The 20,863-nt window shown below is 42.2% G+C and overlaps 2 protein-coding genes across 5 annotated transcripts; both read left to right on the top strand.

Moving 5' to 3' along the window:
- The first annotated feature begins 55 nt into the window (after nt 1-55).
- On the top strand, nt 56-13,491 carry LOC124003661 (6-phosphofructo-2-kinase/fructose-2,6-bisphosphatase 2-like). 4 transcript variants are annotated; one of them, XM_046312159.1, is made up of 17 exons: nt 56-253; nt 2,403-2,555; nt 3,293-3,385; nt 3,760-3,856; nt 4,777-4,843; nt 4,929-5,003; nt 5,145-5,201; nt 5,356-5,480; nt 5,703-5,910; nt 6,514-6,660; nt 6,879-6,983; nt 7,072-7,201; nt 7,296-7,358; nt 8,960-9,024; nt 10,212-10,394; nt 11,058-11,080; nt 11,929-13,491. In XM_046312159.1, exons 1-17 carry the CDS (start codon nt 187-189, stop codon nt 11,996-11,998), a joined length of 1,728 nt encoding a protein of 575 aa, XP_046168115.1. In that variant the 5' UTR covers nt 56-186; the 3' UTR covers nt 11,999-13,491. The 4 variants fall into 4 exon arrangements, with proteins under 4 accessions (XP_046168115.1, XP_046168113.1, XP_046168112.1 ...); XM_046312157.1 differs by having other exon boundaries at nt 3,260-3,385; nt 10,218-10,394; XM_046312156.1 differs by having other exon boundaries at nt 3,260-3,385.
- A 138-nt stretch (nt 13,492-13,629) lies between these two features.
- LOC124003279 (ubiquitin thioesterase OTU1) lies at nt 13,630-20,076 on the top strand. The gene is made up of 3 exons (XM_046311390.1): nt 13,630-14,028; nt 17,169-17,391; nt 17,513-20,076. The coding sequence occupies exons 2-3, from the start codon at nt 17,184-17,186 to the stop codon at nt 18,214-18,216; spliced, it is 912 nt and encodes a 303-aa protein (XP_046167346.1). The 5' UTR covers nt 13,630-14,028; nt 17,169-17,183; the 3' UTR covers nt 18,217-20,076.
- The last annotated feature ends 787 nt before the right edge of the window (nt 20,077-20,863 follow it).

Genomic DNA, 20,863 nt, shown 5'->3' with positions numbered 1-20,863 from the left:
TTAATATTATGAAGATTACGGTAAAGAAATTGTGACGCAAATGGCACACCTCATGCCTTTCTGGCTTGGAGGACATCAACCGGGCCCGCGCCACCAACCTCAGCACAAGGACAGAGTAGCACACAACAGGACTTAAAACAGTTGCGCCTCCGACTGGAGTGGGACAAAAACCTCATAGAGTCAGAGATGGCAGAACGTGCGGATTGGGCGTCAGATCAATGTTCTAATTCCCTCATCGGCTCTCATATTGCAGGTAAATTGCAATAGTTTTTGAGAGTGTACAGTAAGTAGCCTGTGCTATTTAGGTGTGAAACAACCATAGAGCCAGATAGAGGACTCTAGTGGCCAAAATGCCATTTTAGCATGGGCAGCGCCATTGAGGACATTCACCATTTTGAAGTAGTCAACTGGGTGGGACATCCTATGGGTTAAGGAAGGATCACATAATTCCATCCAGGTCATTAGGTGGGTTATACTCGGGACCAATTAATTATACTTGTGAGCAAACATTGCATAATGGCAGGTGGCAGTACATCGCCAACCTTGGCTTTATACCTGTTCAAACAACACACTCCGGGTGGCAGTATGCACCCTTTCAGTTTGTTTACCAACTAGTAGAAAATGGAGATGGCCTCAATGGTGCTGCCTATGCTCTCATAGACGCAATAATCGGACAAATAAGATGTTGCGCCCTCTAACTATCTCCATGGAAACTACCAATGCGTCTATTATCAGTGTTCCCGGCACAGACAAGTGAAACTGTCTCGAGACTGTCCGATTGGACTGCAGTAGTGTCGTCGCATAATAATATTGCCTACTGAGGTAAATGGCTTTGGCATCATTTTGTCATTCCCGGTTTTTGTGAGTGCTCTTTTGATGAGCGGATATGGCCGCACAATACATGGTGGCTGTGAGGATGAAATGGCAGTCCCTCACTTTGCTGTGTTGCAATATGCTTGAAGGCCTTTGACAGAAAACGAAGCTGTATCCAACCTAATATAAAAGTAGTCTAATTATGTTACAGCAAATGTTAAGTCATGCCATTACTTTCTAATTCATTAGAAAATTCATCAGAATCCTAATACTTAATGAAATGGGATTTTAAGTGCATTTAGTGTGGCCTATATACACAACATGACAAAAAGTATGTGGACACCTGCCCATTGAACATCTCATTGCAAAATCATGGGCATTAATATGGAGTTGGTGCCCCCTTTGCTGCTTTAACAGCCTCCACTCTTCTGGGAAGGCTTTCCACAAGATGTTGGAACATTTCTGCCGGGACTTGCTTCCATTCTACCACAAGAGCATTAGTGAAGTCGGGCACTGATTTGGGAGATTAAGCCTGGCTCGGACAAACCATTTCTGTATGGACCTCGCTTTGTGCACAGGGGCATTGTCATGCTGGAACAGGAAAGGGTCTTCCCCAAACTGTTGCCACAAATTTGGAATCACCGAATCATCTAGAATGTCATTGTATGCTGTAGCATTAAGATTTCCCTTCACTGGAACTTAGGGGCCTAGGCAAACCATGAAAAACAGCCCCAGACCATTAGTCCTCATCCACCAAACTTTACAGTTGGCAGTATGCACTGGGGCAGGTAGTGTTCTCCTGGCATCCGCCAAAACCCAGATGTGTCCGTCGGACTGCCAGATGGTGACGCGTGATTCATCACTCCAGAGAACGCATTTCCGCTGCTCCAGAGTCCAATGGCAGCGAGCTTTACACCACTCCAGCCGACACTTGGCATTGCACGTGGTGATTTCAGGCTTGTGTGTAGCTGATTGGCCATGAAAACCCATTTCATGAAGCTCCCGACTAACCATTCTTGTGCTGATGTTGCTTCCAGAGGCAGTTTGAAACTCGTAGTGAGTGTTGCAACCGAGGACAGATGATTTGTTACGCGCTACGTGCTTCAGTACTCGGCAGTAACATTCTGTGAACTTGTGTGGCCTACCACTTTGTGGCTGAGCCGTTGTTGCTCCTAGACCACTTTCCGCTTCAAATAACAGCACTTACAGTTGACTGGAGAAGCTCTAGCATAGCAGACATTTGACAAACTGACTTGTTGGAAAGATGGCACCCTATGATGTTGCCATGTTGAAAGTCACTGAGTGCTTCACTAAGGCCATTCTACTGTGAATGTTTGTCTATGGAGATTGCATGGCTGTGTGCTCGATGTTATACACCTGTCAGCAACGATTGTGTCTGAAATAGCCAAATGCACTCATTTGAAGGTGTGTCCACATACCATTGTATGTATTTTATATCAACATCAATTTACTTGAATATTTTTCAGATAGTGGATAAATGACTCATTCTTATTCAGGAAATATAAATAAAAATGTAATATTACATAGGCCTAGACCTACTGCTAGAATAAATCAACCTTGTGTTTCAGATTGTCTGGAGCCATGCCCTTCTAGACCCTTTGGGAACCTGGCACAACAAGGACACAACTCCACCATGTCCGCAACTATTCAGAGAGAGGCTAGCTCGGAGAACTCTGCTGAAGCCAAGAAAACAGAGCTCAGAGTAAATGAGAAGAAATGCTGTAAGTAGCCCAATGATAAGCCTCCCAGAGCAACATCTTCAATGCAGGAGAGCTTTGCGCAGGCAGGACCATAGGCAAGACAGCAACAATTCCGCTGCAGTCTGGATGCTTGCTTCAGTCCGTTTTGACTCTACAGGTGTTATTTTGTTTTGGCTTCATCTCCAAAAATGTTGCTAGTTATGATGTAAAGCTTTCCCTATGCATTGAAAGCACTTTTTTTGCTGAAGCACACATTAACAAGAAAATTAGTTTAAAAGAAATACAACTGTGTTTATAATATTTTGAGAGGGATTAGTCTTCTCTGAAAATTATTCCGTTGTGCATATTTTGGGCAAATTATTCATTCTCATTCCACATTATATTTTTATCATGCAGATTATGTTGAAATCTGTTTATAATGAGCCCATATTCCATACAGTATTCAGTTTATCTGCAGTCCTGTTGCGGGTGTAATTTATATGACTTTGACATATCCCTTTTCATCTAAGTATACAGTACATGGGAAATCAAGGATAAGAAATGTATCCAATGATGATTGATCATACCAACCAAAAAATTTGATAGTTAAATTGTTTTGCCTTATCTACTGTATATAATTTTGTCAGGCCTGTGTATCACTTGTAGGTATACAGTATACAGTAGTATATGAGTTAGCCTGATGCTAATGCACTATAGTATGTATGTCTGTCTGTCTTTCTGTTCAGCATGGGCATCCTACATGACAAACTCTCCCACAGTGATTGTAATGATCGGCCTACCTGCTAGGGGAAAGACCTACATGTCTAAGAAACTGACACGATACCTCAACTGGATAGGGGTGCCAACCAAAGGTGAGTGGGGGAAGACAGCCCCTACAACATCACTTATGAAAACATTAAACATGTACCTTTAAGTCTTCCATTATGACAGACTATTGATGGTGGAACACTCTGGTGTTAGAACTTTTAATAAGCATTTCAGTCAAATTTAAATCACCACTGTATTGTGTCCTACAAAGTAAATGCCTTCATTATTAGGTAAATGTCACATTTTTAATAAAAAGTGTAAAGCTCCTGAGAACTGAGATGCCCCGTGTTGAATAGGATCCTACTTTGAACCAGTTCCATTTCTATAACAGGAGACAACCCTAACTTAATAAACTATGTAGACACTAATACAAGCGAGTCATAACTCTGTTGTTGGTGCCATTTTGTTAATTTTGTAGTGTTTAACTTGGGTGTTTATCGCCGAGAGGCTGTCAAAGCTTACAAGTCCTACGACTTCTTCAGACACGACAACAAGGAAGCCATGGAAATAAGGAAGTAAGTTACGTTTGTTTTATTCATGCAGATTCCAAACTGAGAAAACATTCACAATTGCCATGCACACTGTTTTGATGGCACATTTTTCATTTTTATTTGCTTAGAACTTAAGTTCACATATGACAGACAAAGTTTTCTATCAATCGTAACATGCTAGGAAAAAACGGTAATTAAATCAAGTATTGTTTCCATCAACATGGTCAGATCTGAGTCAATCTTATTACTCCAGCAGCACACCAGGTTCTCTCATGCATGATTTCACAGGTGTACTTTGCAGCTCTGGCTGCTGCGTCAATGGCTAGTGAGTTTCTGAACCAACACACTGTCTGCTGTGCAAGCAGATATTCAGTGTACAAAAGACCCATATTATATTAATAGAATGTGTGTGTACACACACACACACACACACCTGTTGTGGGATTCAAATGGACATTTGCTTAGTTTTCATAGTAATTTGTGATGGATTACTATTTTCCAACTAGCTGAAAGTTTTCTAAGCAAGCACTAAACTTGATCCAGAATAATCACTTAATGAGACACATCTGAATTGCCCTTTATGGACCTGCAAATGGCTTTACTGCTCTTGACAACATCACAGAATGCTGATCTAAATATATTTCTGGCACGCACTCACTCTTACAAAATGTTGCATCGGTATGTTCCCTCACTGTTCTGTCAGTGTTACTATTCAGATGTCTATACAGAAGAAAGATAGGTATACAGTAACATTCTGTTCTACTGGACTGCTCACCATAGAATCAAACACAAAATGATACAGGGGCCTTTATGATTGAGTATAAAAACAATATAGATATATTATCTGAGGTTGGAATGCATACCTGCCCCCTTTTCTGCAGATCCACTGTTGAGCCCTTTGATGCAAATTAAGACTACTGTCATTGTATTTCCCTCTCCCACAGACAGTGTGCTCTGGTAGCCCTTGAGGATGTGAAAGGATATCTAACTGAAGAAGCAGGACAAATCGCTGTAAGGCATCTACTCTTTCCTTTAGATTCCTTTTTGTCTGTTCAATATATTTAACCACCCATTTTGGGATGTTTGCTTTGATTAGGTATTTGATGCAACAAACACAACAAGGGAGAGGAGAGACCTCATTCTTGATTTTGGGAAAGAGAATGCATTCAAGGTAAAAATGTGCTAAATTGTCAAGTATATTTTTGTGTTTGTATCTCCATATAACGTTACTCTGTGTAACGACACTGCATCCAGCCCTGTGGTGAGGCAGTATATTTTAGTGGCGCAGTCTGAGCTGCTTTCTTTCCAACAGGTGTTCTTTGTGGAGTCTGTGTGTGATGACCCAGAAGTCATTGCTGCTAATATTCTGGTATGTTCCGATGCCGCCATGTGGGATTGTAGTGCTTTACTATGACCCCAGGCCAGGGTCAAAACTAACCTATTTATACACTGACTATATCCTTGTCATGTCACAACTTTCTTTTTTCTTTGCACACATTCTAATGTGTCATATCTCTAAACAGGAGGTGAAGGTGTCCAGTCCAGACTACCCAGAGAGGCACAGAGAGAGAGTAATGGATGACTTTCTCAAACGCATAGAGTGCTATAAGGTTACATACCAACCTTTGGATCCCGATGAGTATGACAAGTAAGAATGACCAAAGCATATTGTCTGTCTCTGTGTTGCAATTGAATAGGACATTGCTTCAATTAGAGGCAACTGTCCATACCGATCATCATGTGTTATACCTAATAGGCATTAACATTTGTAGTTCTTGAGAATTGCTGTACATTTGCTGCAAGGTCAGATGAATGCCACCAGATGGAGACAGAATACTTACAGACAATTGTGTTACTGTGTCTCCCGTAGGGACCTATCCTTTATCAAGGTGGAGAATGTGGGCCGGCGCTTCCTGGTGAACCGGGTGCAAGACTACATCCAGAGTAGGATAGTGTACTACCTCATGAACATTCAAGTGCACTCTCACTCGCTCTACCTGTGCCGGCATGGAGAGAGCAATCATAACACGGAGGGCCGTATCGGAGGCGACTCGGAGCTCTCCCCAGGGGGAAAACGGGTATGTGTCCTGTCTGCCATGACAGTTAGGCCTAGTGCAGAGAGACCAGTCCATAGAGATAGAGGATTCACCTTTGTACCTGTGCCATTATAGCATCTTTTATAGCATCTGTGATAGCATGGGCAGCACTATTGAGGCCATCTCCATTTTGAAGTAGTCAATTTTCTTCACGATTGGCTGATCCCTTCTAATGACTCAGTTGGACGTGACTCCAACAGGGTAACCAGGAGGGATCAGCCAATGAAGTTGGAAGGCCCACCCTGTTGACTACATTAAAATGATGAAAGCCCTCAGTGTGCTAATGCTAATACGGCCTTTTGGCAAGTAGAAGCCTCTATCAATCTCTATTGAGCAGTCCGGCATAATACTGACCTTTGTCTTTGAGTCAGTGGATCCTACCGATTTCTATTTAGACCTAGTTGAACAGCTAATGGAAAAGACTAATTAAAGCTCCTGTACTTTAAATTTGAGGAAAAACTGGTAATCTGGTCATGTACTCTTAAATAGTTAATAGCATGTTTACCATGATCATGTACAGTAAGAAGTCCCCTGATAGATGGGCCTGTTATTGACACCAATCTCTCTTTGCCCTTTCTGGTCCAGTTTGCCCATGCCTTGCGCGGCTTCATCGAGGAGCACAAACTGTCGGACCTGAAGGTGTGGACAAGCCAGCTGAGACGTACCATTCAGACTGCTGAGGAGCTGATTGTGCCCTATGAACAGTGGAAGATCCTCAACGAGATAGATGCTGTCAGTACTGACTTTCCCTCTGATTTATCACTGGTCTAAAGTAATGAATAACATGATGGTTTAATTTAGGTAGACCCCATTTGTGATTAAAATGAATTTGATCTTTGATAAAGGACTTGTTATATTCATTGTTTGAATAATAAGTAATGATTGATCATTATCTGGCAACTCAACTGCCAAGGCACATTTTCCAGAGTTCTCTCTTTCCCATCTGTTAGGGTGTTTGTGAGGAGATGACGTATGATATGATCCAGAACTCCTTTCCAGAAGAGTTTGCCCTGAGGGACCAAGACAAGTACCACTACCGCTACCTAGGAGGAGAGGTAAAGTCCTACCCCCTTACCACAATATGGAGCCCTTATCTTGTTAGGGATAGCTAAAGCTCAGTGTGTCCCTTCTCCCCACCTGTAGTCCTACCAGGACCTAGTGCAGAGGTTAGAGCCTGTCATCATGGAGCTAGAGAGACAGGGCAATGTGCTGGTCATCTGTCACCAGGCTGTCATGCGCTGCCTGCTAGCCTACTTCCTGGACAAGAGTGCAGGTGGGTGAGCACACACCATACAGTACACACTTGCTGACAGTGTCACAAACACCAGAAGTCATTGATACTTTTTTTAAAACTATGTATTTCGTAGATGACCTACCCTACCTGAAATGTCCACTGCACACGGTGCTCAAGCTCAGCCCTGTTGCCTATGGTAAGACTTTGTGTTCATTAGACTTATGGCAGAATAAATTGACAATTACATTGTGTTATGTTCACATCTGATGGAATTCTTCTATCACCACTAGTAAACTCAGCAAAAAAAGAAACGTCCTCTCACTGTCAACGGCATTTATTTTCAGCAAACTTAACATGTGTAAATATTTGTATGAACATAACAAAATACTGCAACTGAGACATAAACTGAACAAGTTCCATAGACATGTGACTAACAGAAATTGAATTGTGTCCCTGAACAAAGGTGGGGGGGGTCAAAACAAAAGTAACAGTCAGTATCTGGTGTGGCCACCGACTGCATTAGGTACTGCAGTTCATCTCCTCCTCATGGACTGCACCAGATTTGCCAGATCTTGCTGTGAGATGTTACCCCACTCTTCCATCAAGGCACCTGCAAGTTCCCGGACATTTCTGGGGGGAATGGTCCTAGCCCTCACCCTCCGATCCAACAGGTCGAGATCCGGGCTCTTTGCTGGCCATGGCAAAACACTGACATTCTTGTCTTGCAGGAAATCACGCACAGAACGAGCAGTATGGCTGGTGGCATTGTCATGCTGGATGAGCCTGCAGAAAGGGTACCACATGAGGGAGGAGGATGTATTTCCTGTAATGCACAGCGTTGAGATTGCCTACAATGACAACAAGCTCAGTCCGATGATGCTGTGACACACCACCCCAGACCATAACGGATCTCCCCACCTCCAAATTGATTCCGCTCCAGAGTACAGGCATCGGTGTAACGCTCATTCCTTCGACGATAAACGCAAATCCGACCATCACCCCTGGTGAGACAAAACCGAGACTCGTCAGTGAAGAGCACTTTTTGCCAGTCCTGTCTCGTCCAGCGACGGTGGGTTTGTGCCCATAGGCAACATTGTTGCCGGTGATGTCTGGTGAGGACATGCCTTACAACAGGCTTACAAGCCCTCAGTTCAGCCTCTCGCAGACAGTTTGAGCACTGATGGAGGGATTGTACATTCCTGGTGTAAATCGGGCAGTTGTCTCCATTCTGTACCTGTCCCGCAGGTGTGATGTTCGGCTGTACCAATCCTGTGCAGGTGTTGTTTCACGTGGTCTGCCACTGCGAGGACGATCAGCTGTCCGTCCTGTCTCGCTGTAGCGCTGTCTTAGGCGTCTCATAGTACGGCCATTGCGAATTTATTGCCCTGGCCACATCTGCAGTCCTCATGCCTCCTTGCAGCATGCCTAAGGCACATTCACGCAGATGAGCAGGGACCCTGGGCATCTTTATTTTGGTGTTTTTCAGAGTCAGTAGAAAGGCCTCTTTAGTGTCCTGAGTTTTCATAACTGTGACCTTAATAGCCTACCATCTATAAGCTGTTAGTGTCTGAACGACCATTCCACAGGTCCATGTTCATTATTTGTTTATGGTTCATTGAACAAGCATGGGAAACAGTGTTTAAACCCTTTATAATGAAAATCTGTGAAGTTATTTGGATTTTTACGAATTATCTTTGAAAGACAGGGCCTTGAAAAGGGGACGTTTCTTTTTTTTGCTGAGTTTAGTTTGACAATTAGGAATAGGTAACATGAATTTATCTCTGCAACTATCCCCAGGCTGTAAAGTGGAAATGTTTTACCTTAACGTGGAGGCAGTGAACACACATCGCGACCGCCCACTTGTAAGTAACATTGCATGTTATCCTCAGTGGCAAGGCTTTGCTCCTTTTTGTCATCCCTGCTCTGTATTGCTCACATATCACATGCTTCACGGAACCTCTTTAACCAAACTAGCTCAAGCTATGTCTGGATAAATGAGTAGTTAGTGTGACTTTATATTTAACTTGTACGAAGCTATGACTGATCACCTTTCCCTGCTTGCGAACACAGACACCACTAAAACAATAAAGCTGCAAAATAAATACAAATTCTAGAGCAAGTCTTTACATATTTTTTTAGGTGTGCACTAGCTTATTAGTTAGCTAGCTAGATAACGTTAGCTTGCTAACTGACAAGGCAGTTACACACACTTCATATGAAACAAACGGGGTGGTAAGTGTAGCACAATGCACACAACACTAAATAGTTTACCAATCTGGCCACTGTAGCTAGTAAAATGATAATTAAATCACAATGCATTATTCCATGAAGCAGCTGCCTGTAGCTGGCTGCTGAGAGTCAATGCAGTGTCTTAACTTTACCTAGCGAGCACAACATCTCGCTAGCTAGCGAATAATGTTAACCATAATATTAGCCAGCTAGCAAAACATGTATCTATGGGCTGTAGTGACCATGGAGAGTGAATTAAATTGTTAATTTGTCATCTTGCTAGTGAGTTATCTAGCTGTGGCCATCTAGCTATATCAACAAGGGCTGTCTAAAACAATAGTAACATTAGCGCCACTAGCTATATAGCTAGCTAATATTGGGCCGCTTGAACTTGTCGTGACTGTAGAGTAGACCATAAAACAACATGCATTTCCAAATAACGCTACTGCCATCTTCTGTTTTGGACTAAGGCTGAATGGCTGACTTCAAGGTCTTTGCTGTGTGAACACAAAAAAGAGAGACTGCCGACACTGTTCAGAAGTGCTAAGTAGTCGGCAGGCAAACGTTTCACAATGCTTCCGGTGTGTCTGAGCTATTAGTGAGATGCCATAGACAATATTTGAGAGGAACAGAATTAAGTGGAATCGGTTTAACTATGCAGAATCAACTTTTTCATATTCCATAACAAAAGTCCTATTGTAGTGGTTGGTCAAGGAGAACGATTGTTTGATTGCTGTGTTTTGGGGAATTGTCCCAGTCACGCTGTGTGTTCCCGGGTCTCTTTCTTTAATGCACCTGGTGTTTCCCCATCTCCAACCAGGATAAGGTCTCGAGGGACCCAGCTCCCATCCGGCGGAATAGTTACACCCCCCTGTCCAGTCACGACCAGTTCAAGCGACCCAGGCTCTACAGTGCCGGCAACCGTCCCTGGCTCCCCCAACGCCCCACTCCATCGGCCCTGCAATTCCCCGAGATGCCAGAGGGGGTGCTGCAGCAAAGCCAAGTTAGTGTCAGAAATGGATGGTGCCCTCTTAATTAATCACTCATAATTCAACTCAGTCCCCTCCCTCCTTCCACCTGCCACCCAAGCCAATCCCTTCTTTATCCTTAGCATCCCATCACCCTTAAATCCCCTTGATAATTCAGACTCTGTAACAAAAACAGAGTGGACGTCTCCCTGACATGCTATGGTCTTGTTGGTGGCCTCCCCTCTTTATATTATGTCTGTCTCTCCCCCAACATCAGCTGTTTGTCTTTACATGGCCTCCCCTTTTCTTCATGGGCTGTGTCTCCATCTTGAATATGCACAGCACTATGCCTGTCCTAAATAAACTGCACCACTAACTTCTACTCATTTATATCTTATGAATAGATCACTTAAGTACCATTCCAGATGATACACAGTTCAAAAGTTTTCCAGTAACCAGGTGTTATACATTAGTCATATGGTGATCTTAGGAGAAACATGCACTGAACAACAATTAGTGTCAGAGATCAATGCTATACAAGGGTCGTAAATAGACATGTTGATGTCTTGAGATGCATATTCAATGTTGCTGTTGTGATCCGAGTGTGTTGGTTCGCTTTGCTTTGTTGTGAGTTCAGTGCTTCAGCTAGTCACCCCATTTCTATCTCTTCTGTCTCTTCCCTTTCTGTGTCGTCACAGCCTCGGATAGGAAGCTGTTGTCTGTGAGTATTTAAGAAAAAGTCCCACAGAACCCCACCAATTTTATTTCTGTTTTCACTTATTCACATGAGATGTCATCTCAATAAGAGATAGCATATTTTTTTTATATTTTTTACCCCTTTTTCCTCCCCAATTTCGTGGTATCCAATTGTTTAGTAGCCACTATCTTGTCTCATCGCTACAACTCCCGTACGGGCTCGGGAGAGACTAAGGTTGAGAGTCATGCGTCCTCCGATACACAACCCAACCAAGCCGCACTGCTTCTTAACACAGCGCTATCCAACCTCGAAGCCAGCCGCAATGTGTCGGCAACCTTGGTTAGCGCGCACTGCGCCCGGCCCGCCACAGGAGTCGCTGGTGCGCGATGAGACAAGGATTTCCCTACCGGCCAAACCCTCCCTAACCCGGACGACGCTAGGCCAATTGTGTGTTGCCCCACGGACCTCCCAGTCACGGCCGGTTACGACAGAGCCTGGTCGCGAACCCAGAGTCTTTGGTGGTACAGCTGGCACTGCAGTACAGCGCCCTTAACCACTGCCCCACCCGGGAGGCATGTATAGCATCTTAAACTGATATCATACAGTATGATGCTTCATCATAATTTCAGTGCAAGGACATACACTTCACTACTAATAGTACTAATAATTTTGTTCCCTCTTTGTTTTATAATGATGATGGTGTATCAGGAGAAAAAAATTCCCTCGCAGGGATGTTTCTTTTCATTGGTCTCTCTGAGACAAAACACTATTAGTAATGTAAGACCTGTCTTCAAGACAATAATTGGTCAGAGTGTTTGGACTCATGTTAACCATCGACTGAGAATATTAATCGTGTCTGTTTCTGTTTCAAGGACTCCCTGTGTGAAGGAATCGACTATGACAGCCCAGAAGAAACTAGTGGCTGTGTCCGCTTCTGAGTGACTATGAAGTCACCTTCAAGTTCAGCTGGTGCCTCAGTCTATCCCTGTGACACTGAAGTTCTGCTCATCCTATCCTCCATGTCCCTATGGCCTTCCACATCAGATAATAATTTCCCTGCATGCCAAATATCTGAAACCACTGGTGGCACATCTATAACACGTATTTTTACGTATGCCAATAGAGATCAAACATTATGTCTTATGTGTATCAGAGACTCTTTATGTCTTGTTGAATATATGTGGCAGCATGTTATGGTATCATGACATCCTTTCCCACTACTGCAGCATAAAGCATTTTTGCCAATAATCAGATATATCCATATTAGCCATCACATGACATGAACACAGAAAAACATAGTAGGATCATTTGATATTGTGGTCATATATGGTTTGTGTGGAACCATGTACAATAAGAATATACTGTATATATTTTAGATTAGAAGTTAGTCCAGTGCTCTTAAAAGGGAAGTTGTCACGTAAATGAATGTATTTATCTGTCAATTACTTACTCTGTCTTCAGATAACATAAAGGAGTAACAGAAATATGTAAACATGGAATAAGAAAAGTACTACGGTCCTAATTATCATAGTGTAGCTTCAATACCTTTCTTATGAAATTCTCACTGAATTGTCCCTTTGATTATATTCATGGTTGAGAAAATGTTTTACACTAGTATATTTTTAAGCAACTCAAAGCTTATTTGGGAACCTTACCTTTTAACCAATTATTACAGACATGCGACTATTAATAAATGTAGCTTGTTAGCCATTACCACTGAAACCAAAACTGTGCAAATACCCCATATTTTAACAGATGCTCTGAGATACTTGAAGGAAATATTTGACATAGTCGTGGTGTGATAAGATGTTTTTCTCATCACATTCTTAATAGGATATTTATATGTAGAATAACAGAAGACTGTACAATGGCTGTATATTAGATATTGCCATTTGTATGAATGTGTTTGGCATTCTGCTGTGTTTTGAGTTGGTTTGTGTTGAATGTTTTCATTAATAACCTGCATAAAGTAATGAGATTTCTGGCAATTTGCACCAAAAGCCACTAGTCAGTAGGGGCACACAATATCCTTTTAATTTAGATAAAAGTTATGCTATTACGCACACCCAATTATTCCAATGACTCTGAACTACAGTGTCACAATTTATGATTTTTTTTGCCTGTGCCTTTTGGGGCATGTTGAAAGCCTTACTTAAAAGTAATCTGTTCTGTGCTTAATCTGTGTATACTCATACACAAGAAGGTTCCAAAGAAATGTCAAGAGTTGTGACTATATATTTGATACGTTTTCCAAGGATAGCCTGCTCAGCTCAAGAATGTACTGTACTCAATACCCGGCTGCAGTATTATTCTCGTGAATGTTGTCATGTAAAATGTTGCCTGTTGATATGGACTTCATTGCGTCAATTAGCTCGTTTAGCATAGTTGAATTGTATTTCAGATGTAACTGTATTAAAGAGTCATTAAATATGTAAAACAGGTGTAATTTATGTCTAATTTTTCTGTGTGAGTTTTGGGGAAGGGGGGGTGGCATGTTTCAAGTTAATTTGCATACTCTCTGTACGCTCAAGAGAACCATTAAGCACTATGCACACAAGCGGCGGTTAGCCTAGCAGATAAGAGCCAGTAACCGAAAGCTCGCTGTTTCTTATCCCTGAACTGATTAGGTGAAAAATCTGCCTTGAGCAGGGCACTTAACCCTAATCGCTCTATAAATTGTTTGGATAAGTGTCTGCTACAATATAAAGTTAGCTCATGTAATTTCACTTGCATTATTAGGATGTACACTATATGAGGCTTTAATGTCACAAATTTAATTTTAAAAGAGACTGGATCCATCAATTGAGTGGATCTATCCCCTCTTCGAGCCAAAAGGAAACAAAGCTTGTGTATACGTCATGTGTGTGGCAACGACGTTACGAATAATAACACACTCACATTTGTGACGTTCTACACATCAGAGACTGTCGGTTGATATTTATTGTCCGAGGCAGGGGTACAATTTTCATCAGGTAAGCAAATAAATAATGGTTCAATTACTAATTAAATAGGTAAATTACGTAGATAGTTATGTAAAGTGAGGCTGCAATCTCGTTAGTATAAAGTACCATAACAGTTTAGCCAGCTAACGTTAGCCCTTTGCTAGCAGAACACTTGGCTAGCTAGCTAACCTAGTTGTCAAACTAGCTAACACTCAACATCAATTAACGTTAATCAATCACATTGCTCATTTGCTTGTGTTTTGCTAGACAGTTTCACTGAAACCAGCTCGTATTGTAGATAGCAGAAGAGGAAAGTGACAACATGCTAAACGCTAGCACAGAAATGCTATGTTATTTGTTTTTAAACATTTATTTAACTAGGCAAGTCATTTAAGAACAAATTATTATTTACAATGACTGCCTACTTGTAAAGTCCTCTCCCCCGGCGAAACCCTCCCCTAAACAGGTGTTGTGCCGAAAAGCCCCCCCCTAAAAAAGACAAATAACAAACAAATATTGGAAAGCTGCAACCGCTCGACTGAACATTTAGTCCACTTTTTATGAAACGTTTTCCAGGTGATACCGTCGCCTGGAACTCAAGCCTAACCTAGTCCTGACAGGCAGCTCAGACATAATCCGACAATGATGAGATGGTTTTCATACAGGACTGGTGGAACCATCGTGGGCACAACCAATCTGAAATTTATGATGAAAAATGTTAAATATATTTAAAACATTAAATACAATTATTTAATTTATTATCAGACAAAGCAGATGATGCTACCTCTAGAAATGTTCAATTCCAAAGCCACATTTTTAGGAGTAAGAATTTGTATAAGTACTAATAAGCAATTACCAAGTTAGTGTCTTCCTCATTATTGTCCACCTCCCCACAGAAGTGGCTCGGGTTATCTAGCAAAACATAATGTCAAGTCGTCTATAAATCTTGAGCAAACCGGGAACAAGGGAATTGTTAGAGTTATGTGTTTTTTTAAAACTTTGATCCAACTTCTGGCCATCTAGTCAGAAGTTGGATCAAAGTTAACCTTGAAAGATCCATATCCATTTTTTTTATTAAATTAGAAATTGAACATACCAGTGTTTGAGGAGTGACAGCTATTTCTTCTCTCGTGATGTTAACATCTTTGTCCGTATTTGAAAGGACAAATCGTCTCCTCCTTCAGAACACCGCAAACTGGGGAAAACAATTGGACATTTCAGTTGTTTTCCTCAACAAAATTGTTACACTTAAGATTCTAACACTTAAGATTTTAAGTATACAACACAGCTATAATATAATTTGACAGTTCTGTTTAGCCTTTTAGTCAGTATTCTTTCAGTAGGTTCATTGTACATTGCCTTGAAAGTAAGTATGAGAGTATAAGTAAAGACCCCACAAGAAGTAACATCTTTTTGGCATGGGTGAGGAAGGGTACCACACGCCCATCTGGATATATTACACCCCTTCTCAGGTGCGATCTGAACATAATATGTTAATAAAAGTACAGCATTTTGAAACACTTTTTATTGATTACAATATAGAGATTAATAACAGAGGGGAATCTGAGAATGCAGGGATTCCAGCAGGATGTGAGTTGAAGTAGTCAAATCTGGAGTAGTCAAATCTGGGTCATCGCTGGATGGTGTGGAGGAAGATGCAGAACGTTCAGGTTAGGGCTGGAATGTAAATGAAGTGATCATCTCGGATTATCTAACATCTGAGAATGGGCAGGCAGTCCCTCGGATGAAGAGCATCTCCGTTTTGCTGATTATGTGCTGTCATCCTGGTGGAAATGTCACCTGCATATCTGATGTAGGAAAAGAGATAAGTTGAGTGTCCTGTGAATATGTTTATGTAGTGAGTGAGTGAGAGATATAGATATATATATATTTTTTTTTCAGTTATTATTATCATTATTGTGTTTTGGGGTGGGGGGAGGTTGATGGGGATGGTGAAGGTGCTGGGGCTGTCCTATTGAGGGCGAAGGGACCTATTGGGGAGGGGATTCTTCATGGAGGCACATTCAGTCTTAGTTTTGTTTATTATATTATACATAGTTTTTTTCTATTATTATAACAGTTTACTGTGATTATGGATATGCACTCATGTTGACTTTTATATTTGAACTTTTATTTTGCCCAGAGTACACTTAAAAAAAAAATATTACTACTGTACCTACATTCTTAACTAAAACAGAAAACGTGGGGGAAAGAATGTAGAAAAGCACAAAGGGATGGGTATAGAGAACAGTAGAGGGCTCTGAAAACTAGTATTGCTGAAATAACCACTTCTTTTTGTGACTAGAGTCTAATACTTCCTGTGGCACACATCAGACAGGATAGGATCAAAATTATTCTGAAAAGTGCCAGGCCTTGCAGTCCCAAGATAGATTGGGGGGGATTTCGACAGGCAAGAAAATGGCCTTGCTGACCCCCCCCCCCCCCCCCTTCTAATTTCCTAAACAGAGAACGGAGTAAAATGTAGGCAAGCAATAACATTTCAGACCAACTACTAGTGGAATAAGACATGGGAGAGATGACGAATTTTGGCAAATATTTTTTTCTCTAGACTAATACACTTGAAACAAATAGCCAAACCCGAAAACTGCAGACATTACTAGTGCCTTCCCTGCGATCAAACCACCATGAAAAATAAAGGGAAACGCAGCCTAACGTGATCAAAAATCTCAACTAGCAAGCAAGTTGCAGCAATGACGTGTGTGTGCACGTTCACGTGAGGGAGGGGGAGGGTTCTGGCAGGGAGGAGCTTCTCGGCACAACACCGGACGATGCTGGGCCAGTTGTGCGCTGTCCTATGGGACTCCCGATCACGTCCTGTTGTGATCCAGGCCGGGATCGAACCTGGGTCTGTAGTGACCCCGTAGCACTGCAATTCAGCGCCACTCGGGAGGTGAAAAAGATCTTGGAGTTGCAGAACAAATAAATAGTTGCAGTCAGTTGTTTTGCTTGCACTGCTGTGATTGGCAGATTAGCCCCATCAAAGTGTCATCAGCATGCTGACTTCAAACATATTACTTTTCCTTTAGAAATTAAAGTAATGTCTTGCTACAAGGTTCCTTGGCCTGAATAAACTAGCATTCACTTCTTAAGTTGTATGTAGCCTACACGCCTGTGATGTTCCTTTGTTGAATGGTGTTTTATTCCCACAGGTTAAGGACCCCAGGATGTTGCGTCTGCGTTGCAAAACCAAAAATGGGAGCCACATTATGCAGGGCCTGACCCATCAGTCCTGTGTGCAGGAGCTGAAGAGCAAGGTAGAGGAGCTGACTGGTATCCCCTGTGATGTACAGAAGATCATGGTTGGTTACCCTCCCTCTAGCTTGGACCTCCGAAACGGAGATGCTCACCTCAAGGACTACCCCATCAAATCAGGTAGGCTATGTTGTCTGTCTCTTCTCACTTGAATCAATCACTTGTGACTTTTACACAGCTGGATACACTTCACCATGCAGTGTCATGGCTGTATTTGATTAAGAAAATGACTGTGTTGCAGGAGACACTCTCATTGTTGAGGAGGAAGAGAAGAACAAGATGAAGACCCAGACAACCAATTCAGCTGTAACCAAGGGACCCCGCCTGGAGTCTCCCCCTGTGCTGGCCAGAAGGGTCGTTCCAGCAGACAACTCCTGTCTGTTCACCAGTGTCTCCTATGTGGTGGAGGGCGGGGTATACGACCCAGCGTGTGCCCCCGAGATGCGAGGCCTCATCGCCCAGATCGTGTCGAGTGACCCAACGGCTTACTCTGAGGCGGTTTTGGGAAAGACCAACGAGGAGTACTGCACCTGGATCCGACGTGACGACACCTGGGGCGGAGCTATAGAGGTGTCCATCCTGTCCAAATTCTACCAGTGTGAGATCTGTGTAGTGGACACGCAGACAGTGCGTGTGGATAGATTTGGTGAGGACGCTGGCTACCACAAACGCGTGCTGCTCATCTACGACGGCATCCATTACGACCCACTGCAGAAAGAAACGCCTAGTTCCGACACTCCGCCCCAGACCATCTTCTCCACCACAGATGACATCATCCTGGCCCAGGCCCTGGAGCTAGCGGATGAGGCGCGAAGGAAGCGGCAGTTTACGGACATCAACCGCTTTGCCTTGCGCTGCATGGTGTGTCAGACAGGCCTAGTAGGACAGAAGGAGGCCCGGGAACATGCCAAGGAGACGGGCCACACCAACTTTGGAGAGGTGTAAGTCAGAGCACTCTTCCTCCTCTCACCCCCCCCTTACCTCACAACCACCACTCCCATGCCGTCACATCTGTGTCTGTACGATCCTCTACCTCACTTGGTCCAGCGAGATTCTGCAGACCTGGGGTTCGGTCTTACCCGTTCAGTATTACGACTACAGCTGTCAGCTCACTGGCTAATCTACTGTAATGTTCTGATCTCATACAAAATATCCTCTACAATTGTTTTAGGGACATTTTTAAGCTCAGTTTTGAGTCTTCACACTTAACTCAAAACACAGTGGGTGATTGTTTGTTGAAGTCTTGTTGCTCAGTAATGTAGCATTTGTTCAGTTTGTTGACACTAATGGAGCAGAACGTTCTTAAAACCAAAGTTGGAGATGCCTGGAAATGCCTTGCTTTTTCAGTTCTGACTTGTGGCACAATCGGCATGGCTAGATAGTACTACAACAGAAATCTTTTTCCAGGGCCATTGTGCCAAGATACATGTTTGATTTCACACATCAATGACAATATTAATTAAAATGTTTTTGTTTGTGCCTCACTAGTACTTGGAAAAACAGTGACAACTGTTGCAAAATATCAAATATAAACCCAGTCAGTCACTTGGTAGAGAAGCTGTTATTTTATTATTTTGCATTGGCAATGTATTTAATATTTGTAATAGCAGAGTTTAGCTAGATTCCTTAAAGGTCAATACAACCCTAAATGATTCAACAATGGTGCTGTGACAACTGTATAAGTTATTGTGTAAGCTATTACTGAATTGATTTTGTTATTTTCTGCGTTGTGGGTTGTCAGGTGTTTGGATTGAAATATAGCTCTTGGTGTGGAACATTAACATTTCATGCAATTCTTATCATACCATGGCACTCTAGCATCAAAAGGCCATGGCATTACCCACAGTGGGATTGTTTTTTTATTATATTTATTTGTGTCTGTTTTATGTGTCATTTGAATTATGGTATTTTGTATTCCAGAGAATCGATAAGAATGCTACATGCTTATTTTATTTCCATTTTAATCTTGGAGTTATTAGACTGAATGATATAGATTGTAAGTCTGTGATGAATCATATATTTGTAGTTCAGGTACTGTACACAATGTGCTTTGCTATTCAACATTCTCTTCATGATAGTGTTTCCTTTTTCATTTCCCATTAGCCTCTCACTCACACCCTGGAGGTCTTGTTGGACTAATGTGAGGACCACCAAGGGATGTCATAGTTGTAATGTTGATCTATAACCACGTTTCCATCCAGTTTTTATGCAAGATAAGTCATACCATATTTTAATAAAACAGCTGTGATGGAAACAGGAATCTTCGGTACAGTTTTATAAATGCCGACAGATCATTTGTTTGTTCGACATGGTGGGATCTTTTTGTCTTTAATTATGCGAAAAATGGTGGAAACGCCTTTATGCGCAGATATTGATAGAATAACCATCATATTGACGTAAACTTGGAGTCACGCAATTATATGGTGTGTGTGGTTCTTCCACTACGACTCTGGAAACCATGTAGTTTATTAGGCTGCAGATGAAATAAATGATGAACTTCACAGGCTGGTAAAAGTGCACAATGTTGAGCTTGATGCTCCTTTCCAATAAATAATCTGGTGACATGATGATTGATGCTTGACTGCAGTTTGACCAACAAATATTCTCGCCTTTATCCGTAATAATCATATCATATAGACTAGCCTATTCGCACTGTATCTGCAAGCTGTTGGCTAGAGCGCACTTGCCAAGACTAGAGTAGGTACATCTTGCTATTGAACTCAACAGTTTTTGTGACAACTATCAGTGGAGTTGAAAATGTGATGCAAACACATTGAACTTTAGATTTTATTTGGAACATGAAAACTTTTGTGGAAAAAAATACATTGTGTGCACTACGTCATCATGCACTGATTTTGATCCGCAACAAGTCAGTTTGGTGGGAAAAGCGCATAAAATCTGTCTCCAATTGGATGGAAACCTAGCAACTCTGGTCAATCTAAATGCATGTGAGAGGAAGACTGCCGCTGTTCTACTCTCACAGATGACAGCCACCATGATCTCATGCCTTGCTCTTGAAGCAGCAGAGCCATTGAGATGGTTGAACCATATAATTCTCACACATGAAAATATGTGAATTCTGACAGTTTTCAAGAGGTTGATACTGTTGTTACTGGCAAAAATAATCATACACTGCTCAAAAAAATAAAGGGAACACTTAAACAACACAATGTAACTCCAAGTCAATCACACTTCTGTGAAATCAAACTGTCCACTTAGGAAGCAACACTGATTGACAATACATTTCACATGCTGTTGTGCAAATGGAATAGACAACAGGTGGAAATTATAGGCAATTAGCAAGACCCCCCCAATAAAGGAGTGGTTCTGCAGGTGATAACCACAGACCACTTCTCAGTTCCTATGCTTCCTGGCTGATGTTTTGGTCACTTTTGAATGCTGGCGGTGCTTTCACTCTAGTGGTAGCATGAGACGGAGTCTACAACTCACACAAGTGGCTCAGGTAGTGCAGCTCATCCAGGATGGCACATCAATGCGAGCTGTGGCAAGAAGGTTTGCTGGGTCTGTCAGCGTAGTGTCCAGAGCATGCAGGCGCTACCAGGAGAAAGGCCAGTAAATCAGGAGACGTGGA

Source organism: Oncorhynchus gorbuscha, linkage group LG18, assembly GCF_021184085.1.
Source record: "Oncorhynchus gorbuscha isolate QuinsamMale2020 ecotype Even-year linkage group LG18, OgorEven_v1.0, whole genome shotgun sequence".
Taxonomy (NCBI): Eukaryota; Metazoa; Chordata; class Actinopteri; order Salmoniformes; family Salmonidae; genus Oncorhynchus; species Oncorhynchus gorbuscha.
Note: the sequence above shows the minus strand (reverse complement) of the source record. Positions and strands in the feature narration are given on the sequence as shown.